Source organism: Embiotoca jacksoni, unplaced genomic scaffold (assembly GCF_022577435.1).
Source record: "Embiotoca jacksoni isolate LCO1_2020_lvr unplaced genomic scaffold, fEmbJac1.0.p SCAF_34, whole genome shotgun sequence".
Lineage (NCBI taxonomy): Eukaryota > Metazoa > Chordata > Actinopteri > Embiotocidae > Embiotoca > Embiotoca jacksoni.
Genome location: NW_027185386.1, coordinates 2,928,409 through 2,951,982, shown reverse-complemented (window position 1 = coordinate 2,951,982; position 23,574 = coordinate 2,928,409). Strand labels below are relative to the sequence as shown.

The 23,574-nt window shown below is 48.7% G+C and overlaps 1 protein-coding gene across 3 annotated transcripts in view; it reads left to right on the top strand.

Moving 5' to 3' along the window:
- LOC138207871 (caskin-2-like) overlaps positions 1-23,574 on the top strand; it is a 30,057-nt gene that overhangs the window by 2,967 nt on the left and 3,516 nt on the right. For 2 of the 3 annotated variants that reach the window (XM_069165437.1, XM_069165436.1), the window contains exons 3-19: positions 9,600-9,651; positions 12,056-12,153; positions 12,929-13,074; positions 13,659-13,754; positions 13,913-14,043; positions 14,266-14,374; positions 14,653-14,761; positions 15,754-15,848; positions 16,314-16,431; positions 17,175-17,348; positions 18,947-19,083; positions 20,053-20,119; positions 20,375-20,472; positions 20,637-20,747; positions 21,204-21,305; positions 21,381-21,519; positions 21,604-23,274. In XM_069165437.1, the coding sequence (XP_069021538.1) occupies positions 9,600-9,651; positions 12,056-12,153; positions 12,929-13,074; positions 13,659-13,754; positions 13,913-14,043; positions 14,266-14,374; positions 14,653-14,761; positions 15,754-15,848; positions 16,314-16,431; positions 17,175-17,348; positions 18,947-19,083; positions 20,053-20,119; positions 20,375-20,472; positions 20,637-20,747; positions 21,204-21,305; positions 21,381-21,519; positions 21,604-23,274 (3,453 nt within the window). The remainder of the gene's footprint in view (positions 1-9,599; positions 9,652-12,055; positions 12,154-12,928; positions 13,075-13,658; positions 13,755-13,912; positions 14,044-14,265; positions 14,375-14,652; positions 14,762-15,753; positions 15,849-16,313; positions 16,432-17,174; positions 17,349-18,946; positions 19,084-20,052; positions 20,120-20,374; positions 20,473-20,636; positions 20,748-21,203; positions 21,306-21,380; positions 21,520-21,603; positions 23,275-23,574) is intronic. The other variant, XM_069165438.1, reaches the window with a different exon arrangement.

The window sequence follows — 23,574 nt, the reverse complement described above, 5'->3', positions numbered from 1 at the left end:
GGGTCAGAACCAGACTTTATTATCCCCCCCTCTACCCCACCACCCCCCGCCCGTCCTCCCCGACATCTGCTGCTCCGGTGTCACCCGGCACCCCCGACCGCTGTCACCCAGATCACAAGGAACTCCCAGATGGTGCCGGGCCGGGATTAAGAGGAATTATAGTACTGGGCGGGGGGGTTATAGTGGGTGTGTGTGTGTGTGGGGGGGGGGGGGGTCCGGCTGTCTTTATCTGATGCTGAGGAATCTCATTGTTTACAGTCGGCTCACTGCCACCCGGCTGCTCTGCTGACCCACAGTTAAACCGCTCATGTCGGGAGTCACAGATGACTCCTCATCTCTAATCTTTTATATTTACACGTACGGGAAGTCTAGTGATCGAAATCATTAACGCTGATTCAAATGATATCAACAATATTTACAGCTATCTTATAATTTTGTCAAAATTCCTGTGATTTAAAAAAACAAACAAAAAAAACAAAACATCGTGAACAGAAATTCAGCTGAAAGTATGACATCATAAAGTCTCCTTTCAAAATAAAACAATTTCCAACCGTCAAGGCTCCGCCCCCTTCTCACCATCAAAACAAAGTGCTGTTTGTGAACCGCAACAACAGGAAGTAACGGGGTTTGTGGGAATGTGGTCTTTATGATGGGAACGAGGAACATGTTAAATGAGTTTTATCCACACTTCCAGCTGTAAAAGACTGAATTTTGTTTTAGTGTTGAATGAATGTGATTTAAAAAGCATTTAAAGCTCTTATTTTGAAGGCACATGTAACCTTTGTTTTCTATATTACATTCACAGACTGTCTGTTCTGGAAAGATACGTCACATTTACTTTATCAGGGATGTGGTTACAATTTTTTTTTTTTTACCATTTATTTTATACATTTTCTTTTCTTGCAATGTTTCCTAATTTCTGCAATTTTAATGCAAAAACTCTTCAAATTACATAGAAATTGTAGAGAAAAGACGCCACAGAATCCAACATCTTGGTCACAACAATCACAATGAAATCCTGGAGGGATTCTCAGGGTCGCGACCTTTAGCTCTTCTTCTAAAGTTGCGTAACATCATTCTTGCATATTTAATTCACATTTTAAATTCATTTAGATCCAATTTATTTTATTGTCTCGTTCCATATAACTCCTGATCTCCTCCCATAACAATCAATAATCAATAATCAGCTGAAACAAACTGAAATGAATTTCTGAATTTCAAATCTCTTAAAAAGTGCATGGAGTTTGGTGGGCTCCAGACATTTTAAGCCTCCCTGGACGATAACATGGCCATCTGTCTTATTATGACAAAAGTGTGCCGCAGGAGGCGTCGCCACGGCGATGTTTGGAGCTGGAGCTCATCAGCGTTTCATTATTGGAGCCTCGTAAACCCGTCGTCTGTCTGAAAGGCCGGCCGTTGGGAGGCGAAACAAAACAGAGCTGAGGGGAGGGGAGGGTGGGGGGGTGGAGAGGAGCTTGGGGGGTGGGGGTGGGGAAGGGCGACTAACACCCACCCGTCCCTCCTAGCACAGTCTCACACCGGCGGATGTTTAATTCATGAGTTTGGGTTTAAACCGTTCTCAGCCAATCGGCTGAGTCGAGCGCTGCTGCAGAAGTCCCGTCAGATTTTGGAGGATTTTACTCTGCTGCTGCCGTCAGGTGGAACACTTCACACCTGCTCCGGGTTTCAGACGTCTGAGCGGATGTTCGTCAGCAGGTTCAGAAGTCCTCTGAGTGGTGGAGGGTTCTGGTTCTGGAGAGAAATCACGTGATCAAATCTCTTAACTTGAGCTGATGCGGGCCGGACGGCGGTTCCTTCCGTCCTCCGGACCGGACAGATCGGAGGGAACGTGCTGAAACCTTCCAGAGAGACGTTCAGAGTTCCAGCTGATGGTGTTTGTCTGTCGACTCTGCCGTCCAGGTGCTAAATGTTTAATCAGGTTGTCTGCAGCCTGTACGGAGGGTTACAAAGCTCTGAGTGTTGGGACCGGGGGCCCCTGAGGGCCGCCGGATGTCAGGTTCTGGTCCGAGAAGGAAGGAGGTCTCACTCTGATTTTACTCTTTAACTTCAGACTGATCTGATTAGAAACCTTGATGATACGAAGTCCCGCCCACCGACCTGACTGCACCACAGGCCTGTCAATCAAACAGACACGCCCCCAAAAACAGGTCTTTTTGAATCTTCTTTTCTAATGAATGAGGGATTATTTTCAGATGGACCTCCAGAAAACTAATAAGGAGTGACTTTAGCTAACAACACCGAGATAACTGATGGACACATTTTATTCACTTTGGATTTGATGAGAGAAGTTGAATGGGAGTCTATGGAGCTGGAGGCTTTTTGGAGCCGACCTCTAGTGGCACTCGCTGGTATTGCAGCTCACCAGCTTAGCACTTCTGCATCGACCTCATTTTTCAGACCTGGAAGCTACGAACACTTTTTATAAACAGTGAACGTCCGTCTCCTGCAGCTCCTCAACATCAGCACAAATGAACTCCTTTAACTTCAGATGTTGATGAAGCCCTCTGATGTCTGAAAGACTTCTCTCCGAAGGTTCTGACCCGCTGGGACCGGTCTCCTTCTGGTCTGGTTTTGGGGGTGTTTACCTCAGTTTCAGGTCCACTCAGCCTCCTGAACCGCTGCTCTTCACTCCTCTGGAAGGAGCAGCTACTGAGCGCGCTCAGCTTCGTCAGCGCTCCTCCTGCACACTGTGGAGGCTTTAAATGAAAACCTGAGTCTGGTTGGAGGCGATGTCTCATCCATGTTGTGTATATACTGAGTGTGTGTGTGTGTGTGTGTGTGTGTGTGTGTGTGTGTGTGTGTGCGTGCAGCAGAGTGATGCTGCTGCAGGTTTTCTTTATTCGCTCCGTTATGTAACGTCTCCTCTCTGTTGGTTTTTCTCCTTTTGTGACTCTCCAGCTGAAGTCTTTGCTTTTTATCTGAGAAGCTTAGAGGTCACATGACTGACACACACACACACACACACACACACACACACACACACACACACACACACACACACACACAGAAAGCGACTCATTCATAAACCTCCTCGTACATATTTGATGAGCAGCTCATCTTTTTCTTTGTCCAACATCAAACCGACTTCATTTGATGACATAACCAGTTATTGATTATTGATCAAAGGACCGATCGTCGGCTTCTCTCCAATGACTGCAGACTTTAAACTGAACCTCATCTTTTATTTTGAAGGAGTCCCACACTTTGACGTCTTTCTGCTGTTTGTACTGTAAAATCTAATCTGATAAATACACCTTAAATACACCAAAATATACGGTTCTGTTTTTGCAGCTGAACGGGTCGTGAGTTTGGAGCTGTGAGTGATACCGGAGCTGAGATCCCAGCATGCTTTGCTGCTTCGCTGTGTGCTCATTCTGAGCTGTTAGTGAAGGCCGTCGTCTGTCTGACTGATGACCTCTGACGTGACTGTGTGTGTCTGTCAGTCAGTCAGTCAGGATGTTAGTAGGCAGCTCAGCTTGTTGTTACTGTGCTGAAAGTGTGAGACCAGAGCAACGGGACTTCCCTCCTACTCTTCCTCATCCTACTCCTCTTCTTACCTCCTCCTCCTCTTCCTCCTACTCCTACTCTTACTCCTCTTCCTCCTCTCCTGAAGCTGGGAGCGGACAGACTGCCAGCTATTGTCTGGGCAGCAGATGATGTCACGCCGCTGGTATGTGGAGCCTCTGAGAGGAGCGCTCAGACTCGGCTGCGCTTTTACCAGCGAGGCGTTCAGGGGACTTCAAACAGAATGTGGAAACAGCAACGTCGTGGCTGACAGTAGGGAGAACTCCGACAGAAAGTCAGAAAACACAGTAGAAGAAAAAAGTTCTTTAATCATTCATTTTACAAAAAGTGAAAACAGATTTAACATAAACAAAAAAAATGTTCCAGGTGTTTACCAACAAGGTGATGTCATCAGAAGTGGACCACCAAATAAGTCATGACATTTATTCATATTTTTATAAACTGGGGTCTCTTTAATGTTTATAAATTAAAATCGGATTGTTTCGGCAGGTTAAACATGTCGCTACATAAAATCTAAGTTCATTTTTTGATTAAATTTTTTAAAAACACCACATCACAGATATATTTTAGTGGCAGCTTTTTTTTTGGGGCGGGGGGATTGCGTGAATTTTGTAAAATTAAAAACCTGTATGTTCACTTCACGACAAACACAAAATGCTTTTCAGAGTTTTTGTCGTTTCATTTTGACACCTTATCTCTTACTGTAATGTTTCTCGGTCCGCCGCACCCAGACATGCCCGGTCACGTGTGTGTGTGTGTGTGTGTGTCTGTGTGTCTGTGTGTGTGTTGTTGTGTGTGTGTGTGTGGGAGGGGGGGGGTTCTGGTACGGTGACGGTTCAGAGCGATGGAGGTTTGTTTTGAGGAAAAGTCCATCATGAGCAGAGGAAGAGGTGTGGAGCTGAGATCATATCCTCCGAACAATATGTACACACACACACACACACACACACACACACACACACACACAACGTTTGCTTGTGCCTTTGAGGCTCTTTGAGGAATAAAAGACGTTTAAATCCAATTTAATTGGTTGCTAACAAGCTGCTGTACTTTTCATACGTAGACGAGGCTTCTAGTCCTCTAGTGGACGGACGGGTGTACTACACTGTTTTTTTGTTTTTACTTTAGAAGTCCCCGAAACGGACGAGTCAGCAAAGGCACCGTAACGCCCGGCGGTTGGAGGCGAATCGTCTCCGGGACGTTCATCAGAGCTGCAGATTGATTAGTTGTAGCTCCACGGCTCGAATTCGGCCGTTTTGTAGGTTTGAGCCCATGCGGTGATTTCCACCGCACAATCGTTGTTTTCATCGGTTGTGCGTAGAGCGACGTCGTCAGTGGGAGTGTTGGGACGTTCCCTTGGTTCCTCTGTCAGGAGAATGTTAAAGGTGATTCGTGCAGAAATCCAGTTTCTGTGTTTTGTATTTTTTCTCGTTTGTCACGAACTGAAACCGATTTGAAACGGAGACGTGAAGCCTCTCGGCGCACACGCGTGGCGTCGGTTTAAAACACGCGGCGTGTCGGGCGTCGAGGATCACCTGCCGAACGCCTGGATTTGTCTGCAGGACCTTGGAGGTTCATTTTCCCGTCTGAGGAGGAAAACCAGAGCTGCTGCTGTTTCATTGAGTTCTTTTCAAAATAAAACCGTAGTACTCTCGTGAACCATGGGGCTTTTTTAACCCCTTCTTTTGTCTGCTCAGGCTCCTTTTTGTACCTCCGGGACGTCTCGGTGTTAAACTCTGCGTGCCCTCTTGGAGACGTGAGATTCTCTCGGCTGATTGGCTGCAGAGATGTTGTTTACATTCTCGTGGAGCCAGCGGAGCGTCGGAGGAGGTCCGGGCCGAGCCGGGGTGCCGGTGTTATCGGCTCCATTGCGAGTGTGACGTCGGTGTTATCAGTCCGCTCTCGTCTGCCCATAAAATTGTCTCTTAACGGAACAGCTGTGGAGCAGAAACCAAAGAGTGGTGATGAAACGTCTTCTGGAGCGACCACAGCGTCGGTTGACATTTAAAAGTCTTCGTTACTTTAACGTGTCTCTAGGAATGTTTAGATTCATCCTCTGGGTCTGTCTGGGTTTTGTGCTTCCTGTTTGATTTTGAAATGACTCACCCATTGTTTCATCACTTCCTGTCCTTTGTGATTGTTGGCTCCGCCCCCTGATTAAGTTCACCTGTCCCTCGTTGTCCTTCCCTCCCTGCTGGATTTTAGTGTGCGTGCTCTTCTTCATCCCTCTTCGTCACTTTGTTTCAGTTTCCTGTCCATTTGCTGCGTCTTTTGAGATCCTGAGAACACAAACCGACTGAACTGTGGCGCCATGGCAACGGGGTTCTCCAAACATGACAACATGCTAGCTCAGTGTTGGAGAGAAATCGGTGGAAATCACTGCACGGGCTCAGGAACACTTGGCTGTGAGCGGGTGGGTTGAAGGTTTTCTGTTTCTCCACGGTGACATCGCTGATGTTCACGTACCAGCTTGAAGGTTGTTGATCTTCCGTGTGCAGCACTGTGCTGCATTCAGGAACACTCTGAACTTATTTATCGACCCGCATAGAGAGTTTTTAAATCTGGATTTTGTCTGGAGACGAGACAAAAGAAAAGAGGAGGAGAAGCTCAGAAAGTGAGAGGAGGAGGTTTTCCTCTTTCTCTGTTGTGAGTTTGTAGTTTCCTCTGTGTGGGTGGGTGGGGAGGTGACGGGGGCGGGGGGGTGGTGCAACAAGATGCTGCAGCTCTGAGGAACAATAGTGCTGGAGAGGAAGTGTAGAAGAGGCCCAGCTCTGTTCCTGAGAGCTGCTCCACGCCTCGAGAGCCTCCGTCAACACAACACCACCCCCCCACCTCCTCCTCCTCTTCTTTTTCTTCTTCTTCCTCCTCTACTATTTACTATTACTACCTTAATATTTACTGTTAAGGGTTACTATCTCACAATTTTTTTTCATTCATCAGTAAACTGGCAGCTCAGTAGGAGCCACTTTTAGAAAATAATCTTGATTCTCGATGCAAGTCTTAATGTCCAAGTCACACCTGAACACATTTCTGAATATCAGGTGCTGCTGACAGAACAGAAATTAATGTATATGAAAAGTTCAGAAAACTATGAAAATATGATGAGAACAATATAATAATTTTACGCAAAAATGTCAATATTAAGGGAAAATTTTAGAATACTTCAAAATAATTATTTGAGGAAAACTTCCAACATTGACCTGCTTTTAGCTCCGTTTTTGGTCCCTACCGATTATAAAATGGAGAGTAAAGTGCTCCACTGTGTGACCTTCATCGGACCACAGCGATGTGCTGATCCCTCATCATCAGGAGGAGGAGGAGGAGGAGGACGAAGAGCGAGGCGTCGCCTGCAGACGTGTAATCACCGTCTGATTGTCGCAGGATAATTTTAGATGTTTTACTGCAGATTCTTTTTCAGACTCAGAGAAACCGATCCAGAACCAGAACTCTCAAATCTGCAGACTCCTGCAGAAAACCTCCTCCTCCTCTTCTTCCTCCTCTGCCTCCTTCTCCTCCTGCTCCTGCTCCTCCTCTTCCTCCTCCTCCTCTCGGTGCATTCTTGTGGCAGTAGACCGGCGGGCCGAGTGGCTCCGGGCCGCTCCTCTCCGCACCGCTCCGCCTCATAAACGGCAGCAAAAATAGCTCTGAACAAATGTGCAGCACATGATGATGATGATGATGAAGGCTTAAAGCTGACTGGCAGCTTCAATATTTAGCATCGACCGGTGGTGACTATTTCCTGTTGGAGGCTTGGCTTCATGTTTCTGAATCAAACTTTAAAGGCAGAAAGTCGAAGAGTGAAACGAAGCAGCAGCAACTCCTGGTTCTGTAAAAACAGTCTGCTGCAGGACAAAAGGTTCTGACCCCACAGGAAGTACCGGGCCAAAACCCAGTCTTAAAACCATCTAAAACCAGTCTAAAACCAGCTAAAACCATTCTAAAACCAGTTTTAAAACCAGTCTAAAACCATTCTAAAACCAGTCTAAAACCATTCTAAAACCAGTCTAAAAACCAGTTTTAAAACCAGTTTTAAAACCAGTTTTAAAACCAGTCTAAAACCAGTTTTAAAACCAGTCTAAAACCAGTTTTAAAACCAGTCTAAAATCAGGTATAACAGGTCTTAAAACCGACTAACCCTGGACAGGAAGTGGAGGTTTCCTGCAGACTGTCCTGGTGTCTGTAAATCAGCTGTTTCTTGAATAAAAACTTTCCTGTCTACCTGACGCTGGTTTCACCGAAGACTCCTCCTCCTTCAGATTTGTGATTTCTGACGTGTCAGACCCACAGCTGTGGAATAGGCTCCGCCCCCTCACACAGTTCACTGATCCACCGCAGCGCAGAGCCCGACCCTCTCAGACCCGCTGGAATAATTCAGTAATCTTAACCGACGTGATTGGGTCGGGTCTGACGGTTCAGGTTGCGAATTACAGACGTTTAAAACATGAAATAAACTTCTAATGGACGGAGAATTTATAATGATGATGTCGGACAACCTGAGAGGAACCGGAGGATGAGACTTTCCTACTGAGCCCGTCTCAGCCGTTCTACCAGTGAAGTGAGAGAAGCAGCGCCGACTTCCTCTCTGTGCGTTCAGTCTGGGTTCTTCTCTTCTGTCTCGGCTCGTGTGCTGATTTATTCCCATTAATTATAAAATCCAGGTCATTATCAAAGCAGCGCTGCGAGCCCCGGGGGGAGGCCCGCTGTGTTTCCCCAAGATCTTCACCACTTCAAACGCTCTTATTGTGGCGGGGGGTGGAGGGGAAGGAGGAGCAGGGGGGGAGGGGGAGGAGATGGTGGAGACAGCAGCTTCCATGTTTAAAGTCTAATCGGAGGAGGGGCGGGGCTGTCTGCCATCACAGTCCCTGCAGGCTGACCTTTGACCTCAGCTGACCCCTGACAGGCTGAAGTGGGGGAACCGCCCGTCAGCTCACCCGCTTCGAGAACAGAGAAGTTAGTGAGAGTTCTTATTATTTTAACAGAAATAATACGAACGTCTTTTTAAACATTCAACGGTCTGATTGAGATGCAGACTGAATATAAAACACAAAACAACTTCCTGCTGCAGACGGAGGAGGAGCGCTCGTTTTACAGTCCGTACCGGCCGGAGGAGACACTCGACACTCCTCAGACAGGAAGGAGAATACTCCGGGTCTGGACGAGGACCTGGACTTGATTCAGGTCTCCAGAGAGTCCGGACTCCTGAGTCTCACAGTGAACAGCTGGTCTGAGGTCAGTTTGTGTCTCGGGAACTAACTGGGTTAGCTAACCGGGTTTCAGTCCTGTGACTCTGGACAACCGTCCGACTGTCTGAGGACTCGGAGGACGTCCTCCATGAGGCTGAGTAGCAGGACATCAAAGAGCTGCAGAGAAGCCCTTTTCGAACCCCGGCAGAGGGGAGGGAGGGGTCGGACCGGGTCGGACCGATTCGGAGGCTAACAAAGCCTCCTCAGGAGGTCCAGCAGGAGTATTTAGGATCAGATGTCATATTTCTAGTTATTAATAATCAGAACAACAACTTCAACAGTTCAGAGTGCAGCTCTGACAGCAGTCCTGCATTTCCCATGATGCAACTGAACGTACGCTGCGTTCACACCTTGCTGTGTTTATCTAGTTCCTAGTTTCCAGACTTATGTCTCTGCTGATGAACGAATCTCTTGAGATATAACAGATCTGTGTTTGTATTGATCAGAGAGAATCTGCACTCTCACACGCCACATTATCGATCGATTGATTTTAATCAGATCTCTGATAAAACTTCATGTCTGCAGGTTTCATCTTTTGTCCAGTTTGTAAACTTTTAAATGGTGGACTGGCCCTTTAAGAGTCTCCTGGATCATGTGACCTCTCCAAACACTACACCACCCATGAGCCTCGGCGGCTGGACGTTTGACCAGGTGTTAGTGATGTGCAGTTTGTTTAATTAGTGAAATGCACCCTGGGAGTCGTAGTTCTTTTTAATGTTCTGCGATGAAGGAACCAGATGTTTTGGTTCTGCCGGTTCCACCGGTCCGACCCAACCGGTTTCACCTTCTGTTTTCTGTTTTTTTTTTCAGAGCTGCTGGGTTCCACCAAGAGGCTGAACGTGAACTACCAGGACTCAGACGGGTGAGTGATGACGTCAACACGTCCAGGGGGCGGAGCTTGTGTTGCTCTCAGTGTCCTGCGGTTCTGCTTCAGGAAATTATTGAAATTATTCAAAAAACTGTTTACAAAAATACTGTAAAAGCTGCTTCAGACTCATTTATTTATCATATATTTGGTTTAAATAATTAAATTCTTTAGTTTAAATATTCCTGTGCAGCAGTTTTGTGTTCAAAGGAAGTGCTTTTATTTTGAAGTGTGTCCAGTTTGTTCAGTGTGACAGTGTTGAGCTGATGATTTAGATGAAGAGACAGGAAGTGACTCCTGAGAGTCTTCCTCACTTCATCAAACAGCTGCAGCTCTTCATCTTCAACGCCAAACAAAAGCTGAGACGAAGAGCGGCGTAAAACCACTCGTCGCCGCGGTGACGCGGTCAAGAGGCGCCCTGCTTTGTTTGCCCCTCAGAGGCCAGAGTGGGGGCCGGCAGGGTCAAAGGTCGCAGAGCAGAGGGGTGGACAATAAGAGAGGAGGCGTGATGACTTAATGTTGACAGACCAGAGGAGTCTGGTTCCTGGACATCAGTCTAGTTCCTGGACATCAGTCTGGTTCCTGGACATCAGTCTGGTTCCTGGACATCAGTCTGGTTCCTGGAACTTTTGGTGGAAATGAAGAACAGATGAACCATTAAGCACCTTGAGGGAGGTCTGTGGGGAACCAGTCGATTTAACCTGCTGTTGGTCATCAGGACCCCCCCCCCCCCTCCTCAATGGAGTCCTGCAGACAGTTGGAGGAAGAGTTGCAGCTCTGTGATTGGTCGGTTCTCTGCAGGAATGTGACACTATCAGCAGAAATGTGTGTAACTCTCTCTGTGTGTGTGTGTGTGTGTGTGTGTGTGTGTGTGTGTGTGTATTTGATGCCACCACACTGCATTCCAGTCTGCACTGATGACACCAGCAGTGAGGGGGAGGAAGGGGGGGCGGTGGGGGGGGGTGTCAGGGTCTCTGTGGAGATGGTCCCCCCCCCACCCTCCTCCTCCTTAGTGATGAGTGGAGATGGGAGGTGAGGTCACATGGGGGGGCGGGAGGGGGGTGTCAGGTGATGAGGACAGAGACGGACCTCAAACCTTCACATCTGAGAAACAGAATGTTTCATGTTTTTTTTGTCCTGTTAACTGAGGTGTCAATAAAGTTTAGAATTAGTATCTAAACTAGAAATGACCCGAGGCTTCCTAAACCGATTAAGAAGTAGCTCCGCCCCTCTGCTTTGATGAAGGGACCGCCCCCTTCCTCCTGATTCTGAAGTCTCACTCTGATCCGTCCATTTGTGGTGGAGCTGCCAGCGGCGCTGTCTGTTAACGCGGCCCCATGAATGCATCGCCTGCATTACGCAACCCGGAGAAAGGCAGCACTACCCCCCCCCCCCCCACCTTCTCTCTCCCCCCCGCCCCCCTGTCTTTATTCTCCTCTCTGCTGCTTCATTTACTGACATGTAGCCTGTAGCTTTACTTCCTCTGACTGAGCCGCGTGTGTGTGTGTGTGTGTGTGTGTGTGTGTGTGTGTGTGTGTGTGTGTGTGTGTGTGTGTGTGTCCTGAGTTCATCTAAAAGGATCAGAAAATAATTTTTTTTTTTTTAAAAAAGAGTCACTACAGTTATTTTCTGAGAGTTAATTCTCAAATGAAACCCCGCAGACCTGGAGGAGGAGCTGTAGTGAAAGTGGGCGTGGCCACCATAGCCATGCGTGCTCCCAGGTGTGTTGCAGGTTACCTGTACCTGCAGGTCTCCATCTGACTCACAGGAACTCAAGCGTCCTCATTTCTGTTGATTCATCCAGCGAGTCCAGACGCACAGCGCTGAGTCAGCCTTTCGTTTCCTGGACACACACGCACACACACACACACACACGCACACACACACACACACACACACACACACACACACACACACACACACACACACACACACAGAACTGATTTCTTGTGAGGAGAATGATGAAGTCTTCTGGTCTGTTCAGCTGAGGCTTTTGACCAGCAGGAGACTTCGTTACGCTGCAACGCAGTCGGAGAACGTGGAAGAAATTCCTGAGATTATAAAAGCAGAATATATTTTTCTCTGGTGGTGTTGTCCAAAATAATTAGAGTTGAGTTTTCCTCTTGTCACGTTTAGACGAAGTTCTTTTCCGCGGTTACTTTGACGGTGACATTTACGTCGAGTTTTCTTCGGGAACATTTACATCTGGTTTTGAATTTGTATTCCTTAGAAGCATATTGAGGCTGCGAACTGTGAACAGTTTTCTCCCAGATGAGGGGCAGCAGATTATTTACGTGCCGTGAAACTGTTGGTCCGAAAGAGACTTTAAAACATTTTATAAATTGTTAACGCTCTCTCTCTCTCTCTCTCTCTCTCTGCTGTGACCTTTGACCCCTGCCAGGTTCTCGGCCCTGCACCACGCCGCCCTCACAGGGACCCCCGAGCTGCTGTCCGCCCTGCTGGAGGCTCAGGCCACCGTGGACGTCAAGGACAGCAACGGTGAGACACTCGGCCGTCTAACTCGGCCAGTCTCACTGCAGGAAGTCACTCAGACGTTCTTTCAAAATAAAACTCCTGAGTTTTTGTTTTTTTAAGTTCCTTCAGAAGAAGACGAACGTTTGGCTCTTACTCTGTCTTTCAGTGAAATATTTCAGTTATCTTGTTCGAAAAAGAGGACGTCCACACTGTGAACTCGTGATATTATGGGATGTTAGCCGCTGTTTGAACCATCAGTCAGCTGCTTTAAATGTTGGGGAAACCTTTCACTGCTGAACAACAAACTTAATTTTCTGTCAGTCACATGACCTCTCTGTGTGCGTGTGCGTGTGTGTGTGTGTGTGTGTGTGTGTTACATATCATCAGCTGGTTCAGAACATCACAGCAGATTAACAGCTGACGTGTGCTGCGTTCACTGCAGCTCGTTCACATCAGTGTGTGTGTGTGTGTGTGTGTGTGTGTGTGTGTGTGTGCTGACTCTGTTAACTCAATAAAAGCCTTAATGAAGAACGTGCAGCTGTGAAACTGTGTTAGGAGGTGAAGAACCATCTTTATGAGGACATTTAGTCTGGATCTGTTTTAGTGTTAGAACCAGCTTAAAGTTTAGGTTTTTAGTTGTGATTTTTTATTTCCAATTGTGTTACTGATCTGTTGCCATGGAAACCTAATTAGTTGTCAGATGTTCCACCAGGTGGTCTCGTTTTTGCGTGACACTTTTCCATCTTTTGTTGACCCTGTCACAACCCTAATGAGACGTGTTGACCTCTGACCCCTGCAGGAATGCGTCCGCTGCATTACGCTGCCTGGCAGGGAAAGGCGGAGTCCGTCCTGACGCTGCTTCGCTCCGGCGCGTCGGTGAACGGCGTCTCTCTGGACGGACACATCCCGCTGCACCTGGCGGCTCAGTACGGACACTACGAAGTGGTGAGTCCACATCCCAGACTGGAACCATGAAGACTGTTTGGTCCGGTTAGTTCTGGGGTTTAGTTTGTTCTTATTGTCCCTAAATGAACCGCTGAGTTTAAACCAACCAGCAGTGAGGTCGCCCGTTGGTTTGTGAACTTTATGAAGCCTCCAGTTCAGATTCTGTCTGTCGCCATCTTTGCTAGTTTGGAGCAGGAAGTGACCATATTTGGATGAGCTCAATCAAACAGACACGCCCCCAAAAACAGGTCTTTTTGAATCTTCTTTTCTAATGAATGAGGGATTATTTTCAGATGGACCTCCAGAAAACTAATAAGAAGGAGTGACTTTAACAACACTGAGATAACTGATGGACACATTTTATTAGGGCCGAAGCACCAAAGGTGTTATTGTTATTCGTAAAATTATTCTTTTTTTCCTGAAAGTTTAAATGCACTTTTGGAGGCTTTATCATATTCAAAAACTCATGAAAGTTGATACAAACATCTCTCTCTGCAAAATATTTTTTTAATTTTAGTGGAGTCGCTAATGTTAGCCGGTTAGCATTGATAGCAACTGTTTACCTGCTGTGTTCTGTGTTTCAGTCGGAGATGCTGCTGCAGCATCAGTCCAACCCGTGTCTGGTCAACAAGGCCAAGAAGACTCCTCTGGATCTGGCCTGTGAGTTCGGACGCGTCAAGGTGAGACACTTTGATTTCTTTTTGTCTTCCTTTTTTTTTTGCTTTGTACTTCCTGTTTCTCTGGAAAGTTGACCTCTGTAGACTCGATGATTGATAATCAACCATGTTGATGACCTCTGACTCACCCACACCCCCACACCCTCCTCCCTCCCCGTCAGGTGGCCCAGCTGCTGCTCAGCAGTAACATGGTGGTGGCGCTGTTGGAGGGAGAGAGGAAGGAGCCGACAGATTCCGCCTTCACCACTCCTCTTCACCTCGCCGCCCGCAACGGACACAAAGACATCATCCGGTGAGACATCAGCCACGACGGGTCATTTATTACATCACTGTTCAAAACAAAAGCAATAAAACAGGAGATCATTTCATATGAAGACAGGAGCACAAAGAGATCGAAAACAATTATCGAAACGACATCGAACAAGATGATAGAAATTACAGTTGGTGACGGTGTGTGTGTGTGTGCGTGTGTGTGTGTGCGTGTGCGTGTGTGTGTGTGTGTGTGTGTGTGCAGTCTGCTGCTGAATGCCGGCATTGACATCAACAAGACCACCAAGTCTGGAACCGCCCTGCACGAAGCCTCCCTGTACGGGAAAACCGAGGTGGTGCGCCTGCTGCTGGACGTGAGTTCCTCTTCATCACAGCGTTAAGATGCGTCACACTGTTTAGAAATCGAACAGGTACGAACTTCAGCGCGGTCAAAAACAGTTCAGGATGTCGGGAGAAACGAGACTTCGATACCAACACAATGACAAAATCCTGTTGGTATCGAATTTTCTGGATTCGGGTTTGATTGACGGATGTAATCAGATCAGTCCGAACTAAAACAGGAAGTGTCGAAAGAACTGAAGTGACGTCTGAGGACAGGAAGTGATGTCGCTGTGTGTTGTCGTCCGTCCAGGCCGGAGTGGACGTGAACATCCGGAACACCTACAACCAGTCGGCGCTGGACATCGTCAACCAGTTCACCACGTCGCACGCCAGCCGGGACATCAAGCAGCTGCTGCGAGGTCAGAGCCAACACGCTTCCCGTCTGTGATGTCACTTCCTTTTATCAGCTCTCTGGCCGTGTTAAACTCTCTTCCTCTCTGTCCCACGAGCTCCTCTTGTCTCCTCTCTGAGCTCCACCTGAGCTGTTTAAGTTCTGGGTTACGTAACGTTAAACTCTTATCTGTCGGCTCTCGCAGCTTCAAAGAGACCGATCGGCCTCGAACGCAGCGGAGTCGTGCGTACGGTGTGAGCGCGCTCCGTAATCCTGCAGCCCTTTGAAGTTCCTGTGGGAACAGACTCGGGGAATAATGAGCGCCTGTGTTTGAGAAGAGACTCAAGACTTTCCCGTCCTGTTTACTGGCGCGGAGATGAATAACTCGTACACACTTAGCCGGCACGCGCTGTGGATTAATTATTGATGTGTCGGCGGTCTGGGAGGAGTGTATCGGTGTGTTTTAGCTTCTGTTTTCATCAGTGTTTACTCACTCTGGTATTTTTATCACGTCCCTGTCTCCTCTCTGGATCCTCGTGGAAGCACAGGAAGTCACCATCGAGTCTTTAAATACAAAGTAAAGACACATTTTGGCCTTAAATGTGTCGACATTTTAAGAATCCCCTCATTGGCGCTCTTATTTTGAAAGGGGAGCATGTTGTGCTTTCTGTGATTTTTCTACATCTGAAGTCACCCCTTCGTTTACTTACTCATACTCCTTATACAATCAACACTCAAGCTGCTTGATGTGAGTTTTCAAATTAAAAGCCCTCGTTTCAAATTTAAAGCCCTCGTTTCAAATTAAAAGCCCTGAATTATGTGAATACTTTTTTCTCAACTGCTGAAATGTAGATCTTAAATAATGGTCAGGTTAATATTGAAAGAGGCATTTTATCACTTTAAAGATCTTTTTTTTTTTCCCCGTTTGAACAGTAGCTGTCGTCTCTAATGAGGCTGTTTTCTTAATGAAATAAATTAACGTACCCTTTTCTGTGGACTTACTTCCTGTTTCCTGGACAGATGCGACGGGTGTTTTGCAGGTCAGAGCTCTGAAGGACTACTGGAACCTCCACGACCCGACCGCCCTCAACATCCGAGCCGGAGACGTCATCACGGTGAGACGAAACGCTCCTCGCGGCTAGCTGTGGTTAACGGGACAGAACGGATGAAGATGAAGCTTAATTTGGAACGTCGAGTGTTTAAAAAAAAACATCCTTAGCCTTAAAGGTCGATACCACCGGGGGCCACCAGGGGCTGGCTCCGAGAACTCGAGCTGGTGTTGTCTCGTTTCGACTGATGTAGCAGTTAACGGTCTTATTTAATAGTCTTTATGCAGCTAACATCTTTTTTGGAAACCAGCAGCTAACATAATCTTCTTTAGGCTAATGTAGCTGCTAACATTGTCTTGTTTAGGCTCATACTGCAAATAACATTATGTTTTAAGCTAGTTTAGTGGCTAATATCATGTCAGGCAACCTTTAGAAGCTAACCATGTCTTGGTCAGGCTAACTTAGCGGCTGCAGTCATGTGACGGGAAGGTTGGGTGTAAACTGTGACATTTAAACGTGATCTGTCTGCAGGTGTTGGAGCAGCACGTGGACGGACGCTGGAAGGGACACATCCACGACACCCAAAGAGGGACGGACCGAGTCGGCTTCTTCCCTCCGTCGATCGTGGAGGTCATCAGCCGGAGGAACGGTCAGTCGCTTCCTCCCGACGTTTCTAAACCTCAGACGCCGCAGGAGTTTCTGAAAACGCCCCCCCCCCCTCCCTCGAGGTGTCCGCCGCGTTCTTCGAGTGGAAGAAAGATTCTCTACTTTAGTTACCGTAGCAACGCTGCAGGAAAATTATGGGATCAATAAGTTCAGAATGTTCCTGAACGCAGCACGGTGAGGAAGTATTCAGTGTCTTCTCCTGATCGACGTCATCACCAGAGTTAACGCGACCGCTGGTACGTGAACATCAGTGATTTCACCGTGGACCTGAAACTGAAAGCAGAGAAACATCAGCTAAACACACCAATGATCAGCTAACAACGCCAACAACCCTCAGAAGGTCCCGGTCGAACTCGGTGTTGACAGTCGGACCCGGCTGGTGTCTTGACGTCGATCAAGAGACGACACTTGGAAAACGTCCTCAGATCGTTTTAGATCAGCGAGTGAGTCATCGATGATGTTTGTGTCCCGGACGTCGTCTGTTAGTGCGATTCATTTCCACTTCACACCCACCGTGTTCACCTCACACAGGAAGTGATGGCATCAAAAGGAGCCCCCGAGTTAGGAACTAATCCGCCTGCTTCCAGACCATCCCACGCTCCGCCCTCCTCCTTCCTGCATCCATCTCTCCATCCATAACCTCTGACCTCTGACCTCCATCTCTAACCATCAGCTTGTTAACCCCTCCTCCTCCTCCTCCTCCTCCTACCCGGTCTCGCCCTGTAGGGGGCACCCTCTCCCGGCACGCCTCTCTGCCCACCCAGCGCCAGCAGCTGCTGTCCAGAGCCCCCCCCTCCTCCAGCATCAGCTCCGCCCCCCAGACCGACGACTCCTACACTCTGTACGCTGGCCCCGCCCACACGGCGCTGCCGCTAGTCAACGGGCTCACTACTGGCACAGGTACACACACGCACACGCACACACACACACACACACACACACACACACACACACACACACACACAGGTACACACACATGGACACACTCTAACAGAGATGTTTGAGGTCTGATCCAGGTGACCGTTACCCGTACAGGTGTGTTCTGACCTCTGACCTCTGACGTGACTCCATCAGAGGTCCTAGCAGGTCTTTCCTGGCTAATCTGTCCTGTAACACACTCACCTCCTCATTCAGACCCCCCCCCCCCTTGCCCCTCCCCTTCCCACTCCCCTTCCCCCTCCCCCTCAGAACCGAGTCCACCAGAGTCTCTGTGTCCGATAGGTTTGTCCCCGAGCCGTCTGTCCCAGTCTGGGTGTCCCTTCGAGGACATCTGGGTTCTCAGGGACTCGTGTCATGGTAAGAGGCTCCAACCACAGCTTGTCCTCCGGCTGTTCTGAAGCTGCACCGCTCAACGCTCTGCATCAGGACCCCACACACCAAGACCACTAGGACCATTAAGACCATTAAGACCACCAAGACCACCAGAACCCCACACACCAAGACCACTAGGACCAAGACCACTAGGTCCACCAAGACCATTAAGACCACTAGGACCCCACACATCAAGGCCACCAAGGCCACCAAGACCACAAGACTACTAAGACCACAACCACCAAGACCATTAAGACCCACCACACGTCTTACTGCAGAGCTGCAGACTAAATAATCCAGCAGTTGGTCACATGATAAAACCTCCAGGTGAGGTTAAAGGTCGTCTTGGTGTGTTGGGTCCAAACACTGTATGATCTGCTTCAGGCTGAACGCGCGGCCAGTAATGCCTGCTGTCCTCACTGCTGCCACAGGGGGCGCCACCAGCTCCTGCCTCCATTATTAAAACTGTCGCTCTGCTTCGTCCGGACACTGTGATGTCACAGATAAAAACCGTCAGTCGAATGTCAGGAAGCTGCTGCATGAAGTTTTAAAAAGAATCTGAAGAGTTACGTTGTGTGTTTATATGATCAGCTGTGTTTGTTATGATCAGCTGTGTTTGTTATGATCAGCTGTGTTTTTATGATCAGCTGTGTTTGTTATGATCAGCTGTTTATATGATCAGCTGTGTTTGTTATGATCAGCTGTTTATATGATCAGCTGTTTGTTATGATCAGCTGTGTTTGTTATGATCAGCTGTGTTCATTATGATCAGCTGTGTTTGTTATGATCAGCTGTGTTTTTATGATCAGCTGTGTTTGTTATGATCAGCTGTTTATATGATCAGCTGTGTTTGTTATGATCAGCTGCGTTTGTTATGATCAGCTGTTTATATGATCAGCTGTGTTTGTTATGATCAGCTGTGTTTGTTATGATCAGCTGTGTTCATTATGATCAGCTGTGTTTGTTATGATCAGCTGTGTTTGTATGATCAGCTGTGTTTGTATGATCAGCTGTGCTCTCCTGCATCCTGCCCTGTCATCCCCCCTAAGCTCCGCCCCTGCAGGCCCGCCCCGTTTCCCCTCACAGATCCTCTGCTGCTTCCTTCAGCCTGACATCCCCTCCCACCCCCCTCCCCCCACGTCCCCTGCTGGACATCAGGAGTTCACGTTTGTGTTTTTCGTTTGCAGCCGGAGACAGGAACAGCGTCGGCAGCACCGGCAGCGTCGGCAGCACCCGCAGCGCCGGCAGCGGGCAGAGCACCGAGAGCAACCACGCCCCCAACGGACTCCAGCACAATGCCAGTCACCATGACAACACCAGCAAGGTACTGATACACCTGCTGACATGGAGACACGAACTCCACCCAAATAAACCTGCTTCGAAAATGCAGTTCAGAAGTTGCCTGAGAATCTTCCCGTTTTAAGATTCCTTCAGTGTCACAGAAATCCGCACGGAGGTAGTTTTAAGTCTTTATTATGCAGCAAATAATAACAGTTAAAGTCTCGGCAAATAAAAATCAAGTTTGTAAGTCAAAATATTTGAACTCAGAATTAAATGATTTGGATTGCAAACAAATTTTAGAGTAAAGTTTTGTTGGTTTTGGTCACAGAATTCATAATTTAGTTTTTTTGTTTGCGAGTTGAGTTGGATGTAGTGGGCGGAGCCTAAGCCCACAGATTTGATGGGAGTTTACTTACAACATGGCTGCAGACACCCACCAATGCAAATTTCTGTCTCATCCATCAGCGAAGGCCCCGCCCACTAAATCCAACTCAACTCGCACACAAGTTTTTGTGACACAAAATTATGAATTCTGTGACCAAAACGAACAAAACTTTACTCTAAAATTTGTTTGCAATCCAAATAATTAAATTCTCAGTTGAAATATTTTTACTTACAAACTTTTTTACTCTCAAATTTGTTTCTGTTTTATTTTCTGCATAATAAAAACATAAAAGTGCCTGTATATGAACAGGACTGTTACAGTTATTACAGTTATTTTTTAATAACACCACTTTAATATCTCCAGGCTCAGAGAGAACAGCAGCGCCCCCTGCTGCTCCACTCAACACCTTCCTGTGATGATGTTTCCATCAGATTTGAACTTTCTTTACAAACTGAGATTATTATTACATTTCATCAAACATATTATCAAACATCTTTCTGTTTTAATTTCACTTTTAAAGTTTTTCTCTCTGATCTCTGACTTTTTTATTAAAGTTATTTTTCATAAAGTTCAGTTTGTTTCCTGTGAGTAAGACTCTGACTCTGAGGTTCGTGTTTGTGCGTACAGCCGGTGCCCCCTGCTGTCGACCCGGGAAACTCAGCAGACCTGAACAAGCAGCCCGATCATCCTGCAGGTACTCCTCATCCTTTAGACCACGTCCTGCTGCTGTTGTCATGGAAACACTCAGATAAAGTAAAGCGGCATGTGGTTTGACAGAAGATTTTATCTATCATCACATGTTTTTATCATGACATTAAAATGTGTTTCATTAAATCACCTTTTATTTGTGAACAGCCGCCGTGTATCTCACGTGAATTTTAACTGCTTCTTCAGTTTAATTGTAGGGAATCTGTCGATGTAAATATTTATTTGTGCTGCTGTCCTGCAGGCGGGACTCCTCGCAGGCAGACAGTAACGGTGCAGCGTCCTGCAGAGCAGAGCTTCTCCCAGCAGTTCGTCCGACCTCAACAGCTGCTGGAGGGGAAGGTAACGATGCAACCCGAGGCCGAAACACTGTGAGGTTATCATACAAACTTTAACGCCTGCCGCTGGTGTGTGCGTGTGTGCGTGTGTGCGTGTGTGCGTGTGTGCGTGTGCGTGTGCGTGTGCGTGTGTGCGTGTGTGTGTGTGTGTGTGTGTGTGCGCTTTAGGATGCAGAGGCCATTTATCAGTGGCTGAGCGACTTCCAGCTGGATCAATACACCGCCAACTTCCTGAGTGCCGGATACGACGTGCCGACCATCAGCAGGATGACTCCGGAGGTGAGCCGACACTCACTGGTCCATAAAAGACAGACGCACCAGACTTCGTCACACTGATTGAGAAGGTGCAACATAACCGATACAAACCTGAAAAAGAGACCCGGATCTGAGGAAGACTCGAGCACATCCAGAACTGACCCGAATGCACCGTAACAGAGACAGAAACACAAACGGTCCTCCTGCGATTCAATGTTTTCAGGAACGATTTACAGTTTTAAGAACAGTGGGAGGGAGTTCGTCCTTGTTGTAGGAACATTTGAAGTTCCCATAGCTTATTTTTTTGGTACTTTTTCCTCGATACAAACGGGACTGCGGTGACGTAAGTGTGCAGAAATAGAACGAAATCCAGCGTGACTTCGATTCAACGAAGAGGATTCTAAGAAATCCACCTCCTGTCCTGACTGCGTGTCCACCTCCTGTCCTGACTGTCTCACTCATGTCTCGTTGTGTCTGCAGGATCTGACTGCCATCGGTGTCACCAAACCGGGACACCGCAAGAAAATCTCCATCGAGATCAACAACTTGAACATCCCCGAGTGGCTGCCGGAGTACATCCCGGTAAGACCCACAGCTGGTGTACCTATGTGCTGCCGGCGAACACACTAATCTGACCCGTGCTCCCTCCCCTCACAGTCCGACCTCGGGGAGTGGCTTAGTGCCATTGGTCTCCCGCAGTACCACAAGAAACTCTCGGAGAACGGCTACGACTCCATCAGCATCGTCAAGGACCTGACGTGGGAGGACCTGCAGGAGATCGGCATCACCAAGCTGGGTACAGACACAATGGAGCTTCATGTTGTTGTGTTCGGTATAACCGTTCGGACTTTTGGTTCTGATGCTTGAATTTTCCATCCAGGCCACCAGAAGAAGCTGATGTTGGCGGTGAGGAAGCTTTGTGACATCCAGAGGGCGATTCTTCAGGCGGAGTCAGGCCAAGGCACGCTGCGGCGTAGAGGCCCGGGAGCCCTCCACCTGGTCACCATCGAGCCACCCGACACTGGTGGGGAAAGCTCCTCGCCGCACACTCCCAAGATGCTGACCTTCCAGGACAGCGATCTGAGCGCCGAGCTCCAGACGGCCATGTCTGGCCACTACGGAGGCTGCGAGGAAGGTCTGGCTATGAAGAATGCAGTGGGAATGTCCCAGAGCCAGGAGAGCATCGATGCCCGGTCCAGAGGCTCAGGACGCTCCCAGGAGCCTCCCACGGCCTCCATCACCCCCCACGGCTGGTCCCAGGAGAGCCTGGAGGGCAGCCCCGCCAAGGAGCGGAACCTCCCCGAGGGCTGGGACCAGAGGCCCAAGCAGGTGCCTCTGGGTACAGCCACCGTGTTCAAGTATCCGGCCATCCCAGCCAAGCCCAAACTATGTGGCTCTCGAGGCCCCTCCCCTCTCGGCTCCCCGGCGCTGAAGGGTTTCAGCTACCTGCATTCTCACTGTGGCTCCACCGACCTGAGCTCATCCCCCAGGTCCGAGAACCACACCAGGACCCTGACACTACCCAAGAGGCGCACTCAGAGCATGACCCGCTACGCTCTGTCGGATGGAGAGCCCGACGAAGATGACGAGGAGCCGACAATTCCTGCTGGAAACTTGGCGTCCTACGCCACTTTGACCCGCAAGCCCGGCCGCAGCCAGCTGGCTCGGTTACAGTCCAGCCCGGAGAAGAACGTGGGACGCAGTCAGTCGTTTGCGGTCCGGGCCCGAAAAAAAGGTCCCCCTCCTCCCCCTCCGAAGAGACTGAGCTCGGTGAGCAGCACCACCAGCGGGGAGCTGAGCGACAGCAGCACGACGTCGTCCTCTGGCGGGGTGGTGACCGACAGCCCGGGGAGCGTCAGGAGCATCGCGGCTTCTCTGGACGGAAGCACAGAGGGGAAGAACCCCCCAGGACCAAAACCAGACGTCGTCCAGCAGGGGCCGCCTGAACCCTCCCTGAACTCCGCAGAGCCCAGAGAGGCTGTGGGGGCGAGGAGGAGGGTGCAGAGTGAATGTGTTCCCACGCAGACCGGCAGCAGCACCGAGCTGGACCGAGGCGTGAAGTCGGACTCTGAGGAAGAAGAATCAAGAGGCCGAGGACTGGATCGGTCCTCGTCGCCCCAGAACAGCTCCAGCGAGTGCATCCCCTTTGCCGAGGAGGGCAACCTGACCATCAAACAGAGGCCCAAAGCTCCGGGTCCGCCCCGGGCCGAGGCCGTGCTGGAGCCTCCGGACAAACAAGCAGCCAAGAGTCTGGAGGTGCCCGAGTTCAATCTGAAGGAGTCGGATACGGTGAAGCGCCGGCACAAACCCAAAGACAAGGAGCAGGGCGGGGACTCCCCCAGCAGAGACGGCGAGGGGACAGCCGAGTCCGAGTCTGGCAGCAGCAGGCCTCCATCCCGGAACCAGGAGGAGTTCAGTCTGAGGATCAATGAGGCCAGTGTGGAGAGGCCAGCCAGTCCGGCGACAGGGTCCCCCATCAAACCTCCACTCTCCCCGAAACCTCCTGTTGTTGCTCCAAAACCTGTCCGCCACAGTCTGCTGGCGGCGCAGGGTAAGAAAACCTTCCAAACAGACTGTGTCATTAAAGCCTTTAAGGAGTCATTAAAGAGACATTTCGCTCTTGAATCCGTGCTTGTTGGGTTTTGCTTTGCTCTTTTCTCCAAACTTGTTGGTCCGGACCTGGAACTCGCTGCCATTGACTTATAACTGGGGACATGTTGGGACTTTGCTGGTCTTGGTTTGAGACTTGTTGCTAATGCTTCTAGTTTTGACTTGTGACTTGTTGGTCTTGACTTGAACTTGAATTTGCGCTTCGACTTTGGTCTCTTTCTTATCAGTTCTTTTTCCAGAC